Here is a 12174-nt window from a genome sequence, read left to right as displayed (position 1 = left end):
AGGCGAGAGGCCCCTCCGCGCCGGCCCCGGAGATGCTCTTCGGCCGCCCCGGCGTGGGGCCGGCGGGAGCTGGAGGGGKGCAACCTGCCCCCAGCCCCCGCACCCGGAGCGACACCCCCGGAGCTCTGTGCTACCCACAGCAAACGGCTCCCAAACCGGTGATGATCTCCAACGAAGGCTGAGCCGCTCCTCGTGAGGAATAAAGTACGTATGTGGTGCTTGGCACAATACCCTGATACCTTTTTCTGCACAGGATCAGCGCGAGAGTCTGTAAGCATGAGAAAATAAACCCTCTCCACATGCCGCAACTCTGCCAGCACCAACATCATTGAAAATCACGAAGTGACCCACTTCGGAAATAGGAAAAAGGTGTTTTTGCAGGACAAGAAGCAGCGCAGGTGAGACGTCACCAACATCCACGTTGCACTGAAAAGCCTCGAGTTAAATACCATGAACTCGCACTGACTACTGCACCGCACTTCATACAGCTTACTGTAAATATACTGTTACTCTAATGCAATTAAATATTTAGTACTCAGGGAAAAAAAAAGTCTCAAGCCTGCTTGTCTCTTTCAATAATCATTTCGGTTTGACTTGCAATGTCCATAATGTAGTTCGTTCTCAAATCATGCAAAATTAAAGGAAGTCTTTCAGAATATCTTAAAGTCTGCCCTGTGCTCTCAAAATAGCACTTGCATATTAAGGCACACTGAATATAGAGCACAGAAGAACAACAGGGTAATCGTTAACGTAACAAGATGCTTTAGCAAAGTTACATTCAGTGCTTTTTCAGGTTGCTGCTCAGGGATGGCTTACGGAAGGGCTGCAATAAATGTCTATTTAGACATAGTCTCTGTGTCCAAGGAGGAAAGCAGCAGGTGACGTCCAGCCCAGTCGATGCAGCGGGAACCGGGGCCTGCGGAGACCCCTGCACCCTCCCACAGAAGATGCACCACTAAATATAACTGTTAGCTGGATTAATGCTGGGGGGGGAGAAGCCATCACGTGCCTGTGTTGAGGGCCACAGGAAAAGGATTGGSCTTGAAGGATGTGATTCATAGAAGATGGGAAAAAAGCCCTAGCCAACGCGCTGGGGTGGGGTTGGATGAACCTGCAGCGGGTTTGGGGCCCGCGGACCTGCCGCCAGGGCCTCCCCTGGGATTTCCTCTAAATCTGGTTCCTCCCTCCCCAAACATCCAGCTTCAGAGGCAAAATGTTTCCCCAAATTGAATGTCTCCTTGTGGAGCTCCTCTGCCCTCCCCAGGGAGCGCTGGTCTTCTCCGCGAGGGAGGAGAGGGGTTAAAGCAGGGCACCCCGAAACGCCAGGGCTGCTCTGCAACCTCCAGGCAGACCCGAAGGTCCCGCGAGACTCCCTTTTCCGCGTGCTGCAGAGCACCCCGGMGAGCAGGGGCTCACCACCAGCCTCCGCACCGAGCCCGCAGCACCAGTCTCGCTGCAAACCCCGCAAAGGCCACAGCAAGCCCTAAAAACCTGCCTTTTAGGGAGGGGGCAGGATTGGCAGCGAAGAGGAAGAGCACGAAGCTCACACCACGGGGAGCAGCCGCCACAGCGAAAGCTCTGGAGAAAGGGAAAAATCACCAGCGAGGCGCAGCGAGGCAGCCATCGCGCGCAGCCCCGCGGCGAGCAGCTGCCTGGTCCCTCCCGCGAAGCCAACGCCGTCTCCGCTGGCGTTTGCACACCCAAGAGACCCCAAACCGCCCTGGAGGGGGCCCTGCACCCATTCAACAAAAAAAGTTTCTGCCCCGCTGCACAGGGGGCAAAGCCTGCCCGCCAGGAGAACTGATGCAGTCAGCGCTTAAATCCACCTTGATTTTGGGATTAAACAGGAGATCCCAGGTCCTCCCTGCGACCTGTTGGAGGCTGCAGACTCCCGAGCTCGGCAGCCCGGYGCAACTGCTTTGCGGGAGGCGCTGGGTGCCCTGGGCCCTGGCGGCCGGGGGGTCTGGTCCCCATCGCTCTCACGGTGCCTGTGGAAGCAGCAGTTACAATTCACGAGCGAAAGGAGGTTTCACTGCCGTGGTCCCACCACGCCGAGCAGGCAGCAGTAATGGAAACCAGTCGCTGGACTTGGGACCATTTCAAGCACTTTAGCCATCCAGGACACCAGASTGCTGATGAAAACCCAGCTTTGCAGGCACCATCTTAATGACAGGCCAAATTTCAAAGGCTTGCAAACTATTTCTTTTGCGGCCCCACCCCCTCAATAAAAGGTTGCATCAGAAAGAGATATTTCCATAATTTATAGTATGGGTATTTCACTGGGGAGACTCACTAATCTGTACTTACAGATACATTTAAGAAAATGCATCCTCCCACAATCCTGTGCCATTTACGACTATTGGCACAATCTGTAATACTCAGTCTTCAATTAAGGGACACCTTAGGGTTCATTATCACACAATTGCTCCCTGTGAACCATGCCAAATGCTGTTTTGGCACAGAGCTTGGAAGATGAATTAGAAGGAAGTCTTCTCGGTAATGCCCGTTCCCAATTCCCATCAGCAGCCTTTATGCCCTCCTCTAGCCCTTTTTTCCCCCCTCTCCCTTCTTTCCAAGTGGCTTTTACTATCCCATCTTTCAATGTCTCTCTTGATTCTCTGGAGGTATATTTAGAGATGCTACATCTCCTTTTCTTCCGGCTCTCAACATGCCTCCCACTCCCTGCTTTGCAGATGGGATCTTCTTTCCTCCCTCCCTTCCCCCGTCTGCAAACTCTGCTACAGATGTCTGCCTGGGTGGGTTGGTAGTGGTGGACGAAGCTATTTCAAGTTGGAGGAGCACAAAACTCGCATATTAAAAGAAAGGGATCTCTAAAGTCACTAGAACTATCACCAAATTTGGCCTGGTTACAGCCAGGAGAAGCTACTGTTCCTTAACGCCTATGATCAGGAGAAGCACCAGGCCTGCAGCCCTTTGCGCTTCTCCCCCCTTCGACCAGTGCCCACCACAGACCCCTCCAAGGAGGGCTGGGGGACGAGCGCTAGTCAACATCGCCCACCGCAACGGGACAAAGTTGTGGAAGAGCAACAAGTTCAGAGTGTTAAAACCAAGGTTTGGCGACTCCATGACAAGCACTGAAGTGTTTATACAGCTGTAGATAAAGTCTCCATACCATTCTTGTTATAGAAAACTTCCCTTTATTAAAATAATCTTTCTGGCCCAGACAGCTACAGTTACAGCACCTTATTGTGGAAATCCTTAGTGTCACGGTGTCAGAAGACACTTTGATGTGACATCAATAGAGTTTCGCTAGAATTAAGGCTCAAGTTGACGCAACGGAGTCATCCCAAACTAGTAACATGACACAGTGAGCGCTAAGGCGAGAGGACCTGCAAGTCTCCGGGCGGAGAGAGCTGCTGCGCAGGCAGCGGGGACCTCGGGAAAGCAGAGAGTGAGCAAACTGAGTAAAACAGACTGGAAATACTTCACCCACAAGACACCTTGTGGAAATTTTATTATATAGAGTGTAAAATGCAACTGTCAGTCAAATAAAAAGAACACTTTTTTTTTTTTAAACACCATGCTCAACATTATCCAATTGCGTTTCTTTATAGTTAGACATTTCAAGCATAAGGAAAAATAAGGAAAGAACCCAAGAACAGTAACTTCAGTACATTTCAAAACGGAATGTCCCGCAGGTCAATTAAAAATGCAAGAAAAAATAGCTTCAATTCCGTTTTTCCTTTAAAAATACACTGTTATCTGTACAAGAAACACTACAGTAAACATTGGAAATCATATTATCCCTTTTATTAAATCAAAATTATTTAGCGCATACTGTGGTTAATACTAGATTCATTTATTTCTCTAGGTAATTTGACAAATATTAGATAAGAAAATATTTAAAAGAAATGAAAAAGCAAAAAACACCTTGGAATTAAAAAATAGTTACTACCTTTTATATGGTTTTATGTTCCACAGTGTTTGTTAAAGGTACTAATAGCAGATTCATTTTAATATTAAAAATAACAGTATTTATATTTCTGAGAGCATAGAGGAAGGTTTTTTTGTTTTTTTGTTTTTTTAAACAAGCTTGGAGGTCTTAGATACATAAATGCAACTAGCAATGGAGACATGAAAAAATGTATTGCTAAAAAAATTAACACGTTTTTATATTACCCCTTTAGAACTCTAGAAATTATACAAACCCTACAAAATGCCCCCCCATAACTTGCCTGACAGCAAAACAGTAACTGTCTCAATACAGAATTCACATAATTAATTACAATACATATTATAGTTCAGTTTTTAAAAAATGCAATAAAATCAAAGACAGCCAAGATACAAGAAATTAGAAGTAAAACATTTAATGAATTTACATATTTAAGAATATTTAAATACTGTTTAAAATTTTTTTTTCTTTTTAGGATTTGTTACATACCACCTAAGACTTCCAAGCCACTCTTTCTGTTGCAACAGAAAAGATCGAAAATTAAAAAGGAAAAAACACACAAAAAACCACATGTTGAAATGTCACAGCTCTGGGGTGCGTTTTGGTGCCTGCAAATTCTCTGGCTTCTCTCCAAAAAGAATCCCGGAGTTTTTACAAATTTGGAAACAAAATTACCAGCATGTCCATAAGTTTAGTACATTACTAATTGTTCCTGATTCTTAGAAAAGTTCAGTATAGATTATCCTACAACTAGTGTTTCACAAACAAACAGAAAAGTCTTCATCAAAATGTTGCAAATCTAGAAACCTCTGTTACAAAAAGGTTTTCTTCCACAATGATTCTGAGAAAAAAAATTGCCACAAGGACCTTGTTCTACTGCTCCTAGAGAGAGAAAGAGAGAGAGAAAAGGGAAAAGTTACTCAGCAGCAGCAAATTCTTCAAGCTGTCTAACCCTCCCCCCCACGGGTCTCTCGCTCCCCGTTCGAACAGAGCGGCGCGTATACCTCAAAGGATGCTTCAAATCGCTGTCGAAGAGATCTCTGCCCTAACGCTCGCTATCCCTGCGCTCTCCTTCCAGGAGTTCATGACTTCTATTGAACAAGATCTCTCTTCTCTAGAGGGCCAGGCTTTACGGGAGGAACGAAGAGAACTGCCTTTTATCACCGCTTCTAGGTCACACTTCACCGGCGCCCGCGGCAAGCGCCGATTCGGGCGCCCGTCTCGCCCCACTCGACCCCAGCGCTGGAGCGCRGCGGCGGGGAGCTGGGCAGGCTGCCGGCGTCCGAGGACAAGAGCAGCGCAGGCTCCCCCATGCCGCCTGCTCTCAGAGCCCAAGCGTTAAGTTTTTGCTCGGAAGGGTCGTGGGAAGAACACGGCTCAGTTGGGAGAAACACCTGATACTGAGGCACGTGTGTGTTGTGCGCACATATTTTTTGCCAAATACTAAGACAATCACTTTAGCAAACCTGGYGCTTAGCAAAGCCCTGCTGGAAGGGTCAGGATAAATCCCACACAASCCTGCACTGAGAAGCCAGAAAAATGAACTTCAGGGCTTGAGTGACAGTTGAGGTGAGATCTGACTTGACAGCTGTTTAATCTGAATTTTTTTCTAGTAGTTTTCCCCTCCCTTGCAGGACACGGTCCTTGCCAGGCAAACACACAGCTCCTAACCTAGCACAAAGCTTCCAAGAGAARAGGCAAAGTCTGCACGCGTGGTCCAGGGTTGCATGATCTCTTGTAACAGCTTCATGCTACCTTGACAGCAAAGTTTCATGATTTTACTTAAGTTCCCAAAAGCTACACAACAACTTCAGACATCTCAGAGGCCCCAGGAAGGTGGGGGAGAGAGGGAAGAGTGGAAAAAAAAAAAAAGATTACAAAAAAAAACCCACCCTGTGTGGGGAATAAGACACTCGCAGTGACACAACGCAACAGGGAGCTCTTGTAACAGCTTCATGCTACCTTGACAGCAAAGTTTCATGATTTTACTTAAGTTCCCAAAAGCTACACAACAACTTCAGACATCTCAGAGGCCCCAGGAAGGTGGGGGAGAGAGGGAAGAGTGGAAAAAAAAAAAAGATTACAAAAAAAACCCCACCCTGTGTGGGGAATAAGACACTCGCAGTGACACAACGCAACAGGGAGCAGTAAGCATGTTTTCACTTCTCTGACTACTTCCTCAGCCACAAACATCCCTTGGCCTCACTGCGTGAACCCAAAGTGGAGTCTCCACCCCACCAGGGCAAGGCCAATGTACCCAGATTCCCCAGGGAAACAGCTGTGGGATTTAGCTGAATAAAAATACAGACCTGGCTGTGGGCCTGAGCCTGCCCTAGTGTCTGCCCATAGTAGGCAGCCTGCTGTCTGTAATACTCTGCCCAAGCCATCGTGTAGTCCGGCTGGGAACTTGCCTGAGAAGCAGCACTGGCAGCATGACCTGGAGGAAAAGGGAAAAATGGAGAAATGAGCAATTCAGTAAGATGAAGCCCGGGCTTAGGATCTCCTTTTGTAAAGCTTAAGGAATAGCCAGCCCCCTTCCAACAGCTGCAGACATCTGAAAAAGCGATAGCAGCTATCTGCTGTTTGGATACAACAGGACAGGTTTTAAGCTGGCTTGCAAGTCACAAACCAACAGCAGCCGGAAAGCATAGGAGACCATCCCCGCTGCTGCAGGGACGCGGCCTGACAGCCGGCACTGTTCATCCTCGGCCTGAAGGCTCCAGCAGCACTGTGTCAAATGTAAATCCAGAAGCTGGCATCACGTGCCTCTTAATGGAGTGGAAAGAGACAGTCCCATGCGTTTCCACGCGCCCGTGTGCGGAGCTTCCCTACCCTCAGAACAACCCAGCTTCAGGTTTCGGGTTTCTCTCAGCGTCAGCTCTTGCTATGTGCGAACGTTCCCCTCCAGGCAGGCCAAGCGCCAGCGTGGACACGGAGCCTACTGTGGACTGCAGGTCAAGGAGAGCACCTCTCCTGAGGTGCTACAGCAGGCAGCAATACAGAGAGCTTTCAGCGGGAGAACTACATGCACCATCACCAACAGGAGGGGACCAAAGGGTGTTCAGAGAGGGCTGGAAACTTATAACGGCAGGGGTGGAGACGCAAGTCATTGGATTAGAGTTAACTCTGTTTGTAACAAGAGTTGATTCATCTCCAGTAACCCTGTTTCACTCACTCTGTTTTTTGTAATACTCCTCCCATGCTTTGCTGTAATCGGGATGGCTGTTCTGCTGCTGGCTCTGTTGGCCTGTGCAAAGATGACAACAAGGGGCACGTCAATATGGAACAGGTGACAGTTTCCAGCTAGCGACATCTTTCCACTAGACAGGCCCTGGCTCTAGCTCAATTGCCCAGACTCCACACTTCAGCTTCCACCTTTCTACAGTGTTGGGCACCCTCAGATGGGGAAAGCTGAGGAAAAGGTCAAGCTCCTGATTTCATCTCACCTGTGCCCTGCTAAAGAGCAGTAAGCCAAATCCCCCCCTGCTAGGATCTGCGCAAGCCAACACACACTGGTTGGGAGCTGCCAGGTTTGCACGTCAGCCACCCCAGACCATCAGTCTGCTCACTTCCAACATGGGGACAAGGGGTTCAAGTCCCTGACAGAACTTCAACCCTGCCATGATTCCAGCTACAGAGCTGCCAAGGAAACTTGTCATGTTCTGGGTCACCTCACTTCATTTTGAGGGGACTGCACCCTTCGTCCCTGCTCTCGCCAGCAAAGTACGTTCCAAGGAGCCCTGGTGGGCAATGCCTATCAGYACAACGTGCCCATACGCAGCCAGCACTGGGTGTTAAATGTACCACCTGCCTGAGCACAGAGCTCTGGGGTAGCCAAACTGCTACCGGCTACAATCATTTTCCTCCGCAGTGAAAGGCAGCTGCAAATTCTGCACAACGATCAAGCAGCTCAGCCAGCCTTCAGTGCTACCTTCACAAGCACCTTCTGGTGAGGCCTCCATGAAACGCTTCCAACAGCCATGACTGGCTCTGCAACGCAGTCTCTGGACCCCTGCACCACTCTAAGACAAGTGGTGCCAATACCTGCACTCCAAGACCATGCTGCTGCAGAGATGCCCTCAACTGTCAYCAGCAGCCAAACAAACATCTCTTACGCAGACCCAGAAACCTTTGTCTTCACTTAGCACAGGYCCGCTCTTTGAAACACTACGATGCCTCCATTTCAGCATGTCTAAGTTTTGTTGCAGGGGACAGTCCCACCAGCTGGGTGCAGAAGCAGGAAGCCTGCGCTTCCCTTAGTCACAGTTAGAGCAAAGAGCCCTCAGCCAGACATGCAGCAAACAAYGACAACAAAAATCCCCTGAACAGGCAACACAGTAATTAGAAAACTGCAAGGAAAGCCAAGCACAGTGAAAGCGCAAGGGCTGAACACAAGCCAYGACACACATGGAGGGCAGGCAAGGACAGGAGAGAAACATGGAAGAGAGCTCTTCCCAGCCCATCCAACCGCCTTCACTCCATGTACAACCCTGCACTGCAACGCGGGCTGAAGGAGGGCTTTGAAGTGGGGGGAAGGGGGAACATAATACACTGCAAGTGTGAAGTGGGTGGAGGGAACAGGGCAGCAGTGTCCTGTCCAGGGGCATAAAAGCGGGTTAAAAGACTTGACCAACGCTACAAGTCAGGACCTTTTCTGGCAGAGGTCAAGGCTGCCTCAACTGTCCACCTGCTAATGCCAACAAAGGACCTCCTTCAATGCCTTTTCTTCTAGGAGAATTACAGTCCGCAGCAGACTGAAAGGACATGCAGCTAAATGCATTTCACAGCAAAATGTTTCCCCAGCCAGTTAATTTATTTAAGATGGGGGAAGTAATTAAAATCTAAATACATGTGTAGGGGTGGGGGTCTGCCCCTCCTCCCACACGGAGGGCACTCTCAAATCTGTCCCTAGGAAGTCTGTTTGGAGAGCGACTCAGCCAGCTCTTTGACAGGGCTAGCAAAGCCATGAAAAAACAGGCTGCAGCACTTGCTTTCAAACAGGCRGGAAAGGGAACCTTCACAAGAGTGTTTTCAAATTAAAACTTAAAAGTGTAAAAACAGGTATTTACCTAGTTTCTTATAATAATCCTCCCACGCCTTGGTGAACTCCACCTGGCCTGACTGGGTACCATTGTGATCTGCAGCAGAAGAAAGCAGTGAAGTCTGCTTAAAGCACAGCATTATCTTGTCTGTCCTCTCTCCTTACCAAGACTGCCTTCAGAGTGTGCCTGGCTACAAACAGGAACACGGAGGATCCTAAGTGGACATGCAACTGGGAGAGCCAACATTTTCCATCAGGTTCAACAGCAGAAATAAGACATCTGCCCCCAAAACATGGCCCCGTGGTACTAACCCCACACAGGGAAAGGATTACTGCGAGGCAGGATGCTTCACAGGTCTTGGGAGCCACCAGAAACCTGATGAATTAATTGCAAAGGAGTTGTCATTTTCATTTTTGAACATAGAAGCTGCACTATCAGTATCAGGGGATTCAAAGGGCCTGTGCTTTTTATACCACCAGGTCCCAATGCCAGGAGGTTTGAGTCTGGGACATGTTACAGTAAGGGAGATTTTCCCCAGTGGCTGGTGGGCAGGGTAAGAGGATGTTTAGGAGAGGTGAGGAAGAAGAGGACAAGTTATTAAGGTGAGTTGCAAAGACATCTCTCAAGGCAAACAGCAAAGCACATTTCATAAGCATTTATTCAACAAAGGCTTTATATGAAGACAAAAAAATACAGTCTACAATGGCAGAGGGGTGGCAGCTGGCTGGACAGGAGAATCATTTTCATTCTAGAAACACTACCTTTTTTCTAGAGCTTTCCCTGCTGCACCAACTGCTCTCCTTGTGCAGGAAAGAGCCTGCTTCSCAAAGCCTACAAAAGGCCAGTGCTCTTGGGAGTGCACAGAAAAGAATTTGAATAACAATTTTCTTGTAAAACAAGCTAATGGGAAATAATCCTCTTCAGTACCATATTATTTAACTCCTCTATAAAAGTGTCCTTTTGAGTCCACTGTTGCATTTTGCTGTCTTGAAACTCTGCAGATACTGACCTTCTACAAATCTCTGCAGATCAATGGAAAACAATGTGCAAAAGTTGAGGACTTCCAGTTTTCTGATATGCACCATTTCATAAACGTTAAAATGCGATTGGTGTCACAGGGAATCACAAGTGCAATTGCAGGCATTGCTCCCCCAGTGCTCCCTTTGTCTCAGGCACCTCAAACAGTGGGAATTTATACTGGAATTAATAATCTACTGTATTGCTAAACCAACCTTAGCACTTAAAGGCACCTGTCATTAAAACTCTTTAAAATTAACCTCCCCTTTGTGGTGCTTAGATTTAGTTTTCACAAAACCAGGCCACTAAAAAGTATTTACTACCTGAAAAATTGTGATAGAAAAATGTCTCTTGGACACTACTACCTTTTCTGTCACATGAACTTTGAGATTACCAAGCAGACTGGAAACCTGCTTTGTTTTGGCAAACCCTTGCTCCGACTGCTCAAAGCAGACAGGATGCTGCTGCTACCAGTGTTACTTGCACCTATAACTTCAGTTATCCTGAAAAGGGGAACTCCCCATTCCAACATGCTGAATTTTACTAGATCAGGATTTTGGGAGGGAGTGACACTTCAAACCCTGAAGAATGAAAGTCAGCCTGACTTAATGCCAGCAGCCTGAAGGGGAAGCCCCAGCACCAGGGGTGATCTGGGTTCAGCTTTTGAACCCATGACATGTGTGCGCTGCTACTTCTTTATTTATCTGAAAGCCAGTTATCCTGTTGGCTTCATTCCCAGTGGTTAGCACTATGCACGCTGATCAGTTTTCATCAACTCCCAAAAGGAGATAAGGGGACACTATTAGAGTTAGTGAGGACAAATCTGGATAAGAGCCAAAGCTATCCCCTTCTCCATTTTCTGCCCCTACTTCCCAGTCTTTCCATCAGACTGGGAGCTGAACAGTGAGAAGAGCTCATAAGGGACATGTATATAGCAACAAGAATTGATAAGGTCAGGAACAGAGAGGTGGGGAGGAATCACCACCAGACATGGTGTGCCTGTTAGAGGGAAGTGGGGTTGGCGAGTGCTTGCCTGGAAAACCCTGGAGGGAGAGAGCCTGAGGCAGAAAGGATTTTGTTATGAAAGAGAGGAATGACTGAAAGGGCCAAGTTTCTACACAAAGAGAGCAGATACAAGCAGTTAAGTGCACAAAAAGGGTTACAGGCAGTTTTCAATGGACTTTGGCTTATTCTGAACTCATATACCAGAGCACACTGGCATCCACCTCCTTTGCTCAGGAGCTGCTTCTGCTGTTTTCACACAAGTGGTCTCAGGGGAGTACCTGTGTTTTGTGGGTACGAAGCAGAGATTGAGCAGAGAACACCAACCCTTCTCAAACCCAGGGCTTAAACACTTACTTGGGACTTGCTGTCCAGGCTGCTGCCACGTCTGGTAGGTACTGCCCCAACCCTGCGTCATGAACGCCTGAGGACCACTACAGAGGACAAAAAGGCATACTGAAGTAGACAATAAAATACGTAACAGGCCACATGCACGAAGTCAGCCACAGAAATGAAATTATTCCTTATAGTCAGAAATTGATGAGCAAACAGGTGAACACAGGAACAACACGAAACACTGTGTAGGTGTGAATGCTAACTGTGCTGCTGTTTGTCTTCTTGAAACCAGAATCTGGACACATCATGCTCAACAGCACTCCTTGTGATGTATGCAATTCAGACTTCTTTCCATGCTCTCACTGCAATAGGGACAGGAATTTTGGAGATGCCAGTTCCTACTTTTTTTTTTTTTTTTTTTTAACAATTTAATATCTAAAATCCTTTATGTACTCAAGCTTAAAAGCTTCTGAAAGCTTAATCATAAGGCTCCACTTATACCCCTTCAGAGCCCTCCACTCTTCTCTGAATGCTCTTATAGCTCCCAGCATTTCCCCGCAGCCCATCCCAAAGAGACAGAGAAGCTTACTTTTGATGAGGTGTAGCAGGTGCTTGGCTGAATGGACTTTGACCAAATCCTCCAGGTCCACCCATGCTGGTACCCTGTTACAGAATCCACAGACATTTAAAGCCAGGTATAAGCCAAGGGTGGGGGCAGCTAATATAAGCGATAAGAAAGGGAGAAGACAGCCTGGGACATGTTCCAATAAATCCCAGCTCCTGGAAGTGACCAGTTTTCTAAGGACAAGAGTTCTCAGGACTGTCAGCACACTTAGCTTCAAAAGCAACTTTGCCCAGCCCACA

The 12174-nt window shown here is 47.7% G+C and overlaps 1 protein-coding gene across 10 annotated transcripts in view; it reads right to left on the bottom strand.

Annotated features, from left to right (window-relative positions):
• Nucleotides 1–3442: 3442 nt before the first annotated feature.
• Nucleotides 3443–12174, bottom strand: part of FUBP3 (far upstream element binding protein 3) — a 42514-nt gene continuing 33782 nt past the window's right edge. For 2 of the 10 annotated variants that reach the window (XR_003252906.1, XR_003252911.1), the window contains 7 exons: nucleotides 11900–11973; nucleotides 11332–11408; nucleotides 8983–9051; nucleotides 7089–7160; nucleotides 6223–6350; nucleotides 4918–5040; nucleotides 3443–4795 (listed from right to left, as the gene is read on the bottom strand). Coding sequence is in view for 4 of the 10 variants with exons in the window: in XM_026062123.1 (XP_025917908.1) it covers nucleotides 4787–4795; nucleotides 6223–6350; nucleotides 7089–7160; nucleotides 8983–9051; nucleotides 11332–11408; nucleotides 11900–11973 (429 nt within the window). In the remaining 6 variants the exon portion in view is untranslated. The remainder of the gene's footprint in view (nucleotides 4796–4917; nucleotides 5041–6222; nucleotides 6351–7088; nucleotides 7161–8982; nucleotides 9052–11331; nucleotides 11409–11899; nucleotides 11974–12174) is intronic. The other 8 variants (XR_003252907.1, XR_003252908.1, XR_003252909.1 and 5 more) reach the window with 7 other exon arrangements.

Source organism: Apteryx rowi, unplaced genomic scaffold (assembly GCF_003343035.1).
Source record: "Apteryx rowi isolate R43461 unplaced genomic scaffold, aptRow1 scaffold_19, whole genome shotgun sequence".
NCBI classification, from domain to species: Eukaryota; Metazoa; Chordata; class Aves; order Apterygiformes; family Apterygidae; genus Apteryx; species Apteryx rowi.
This window is presented reverse-complemented; position numbering and strand designations above follow the sequence as displayed.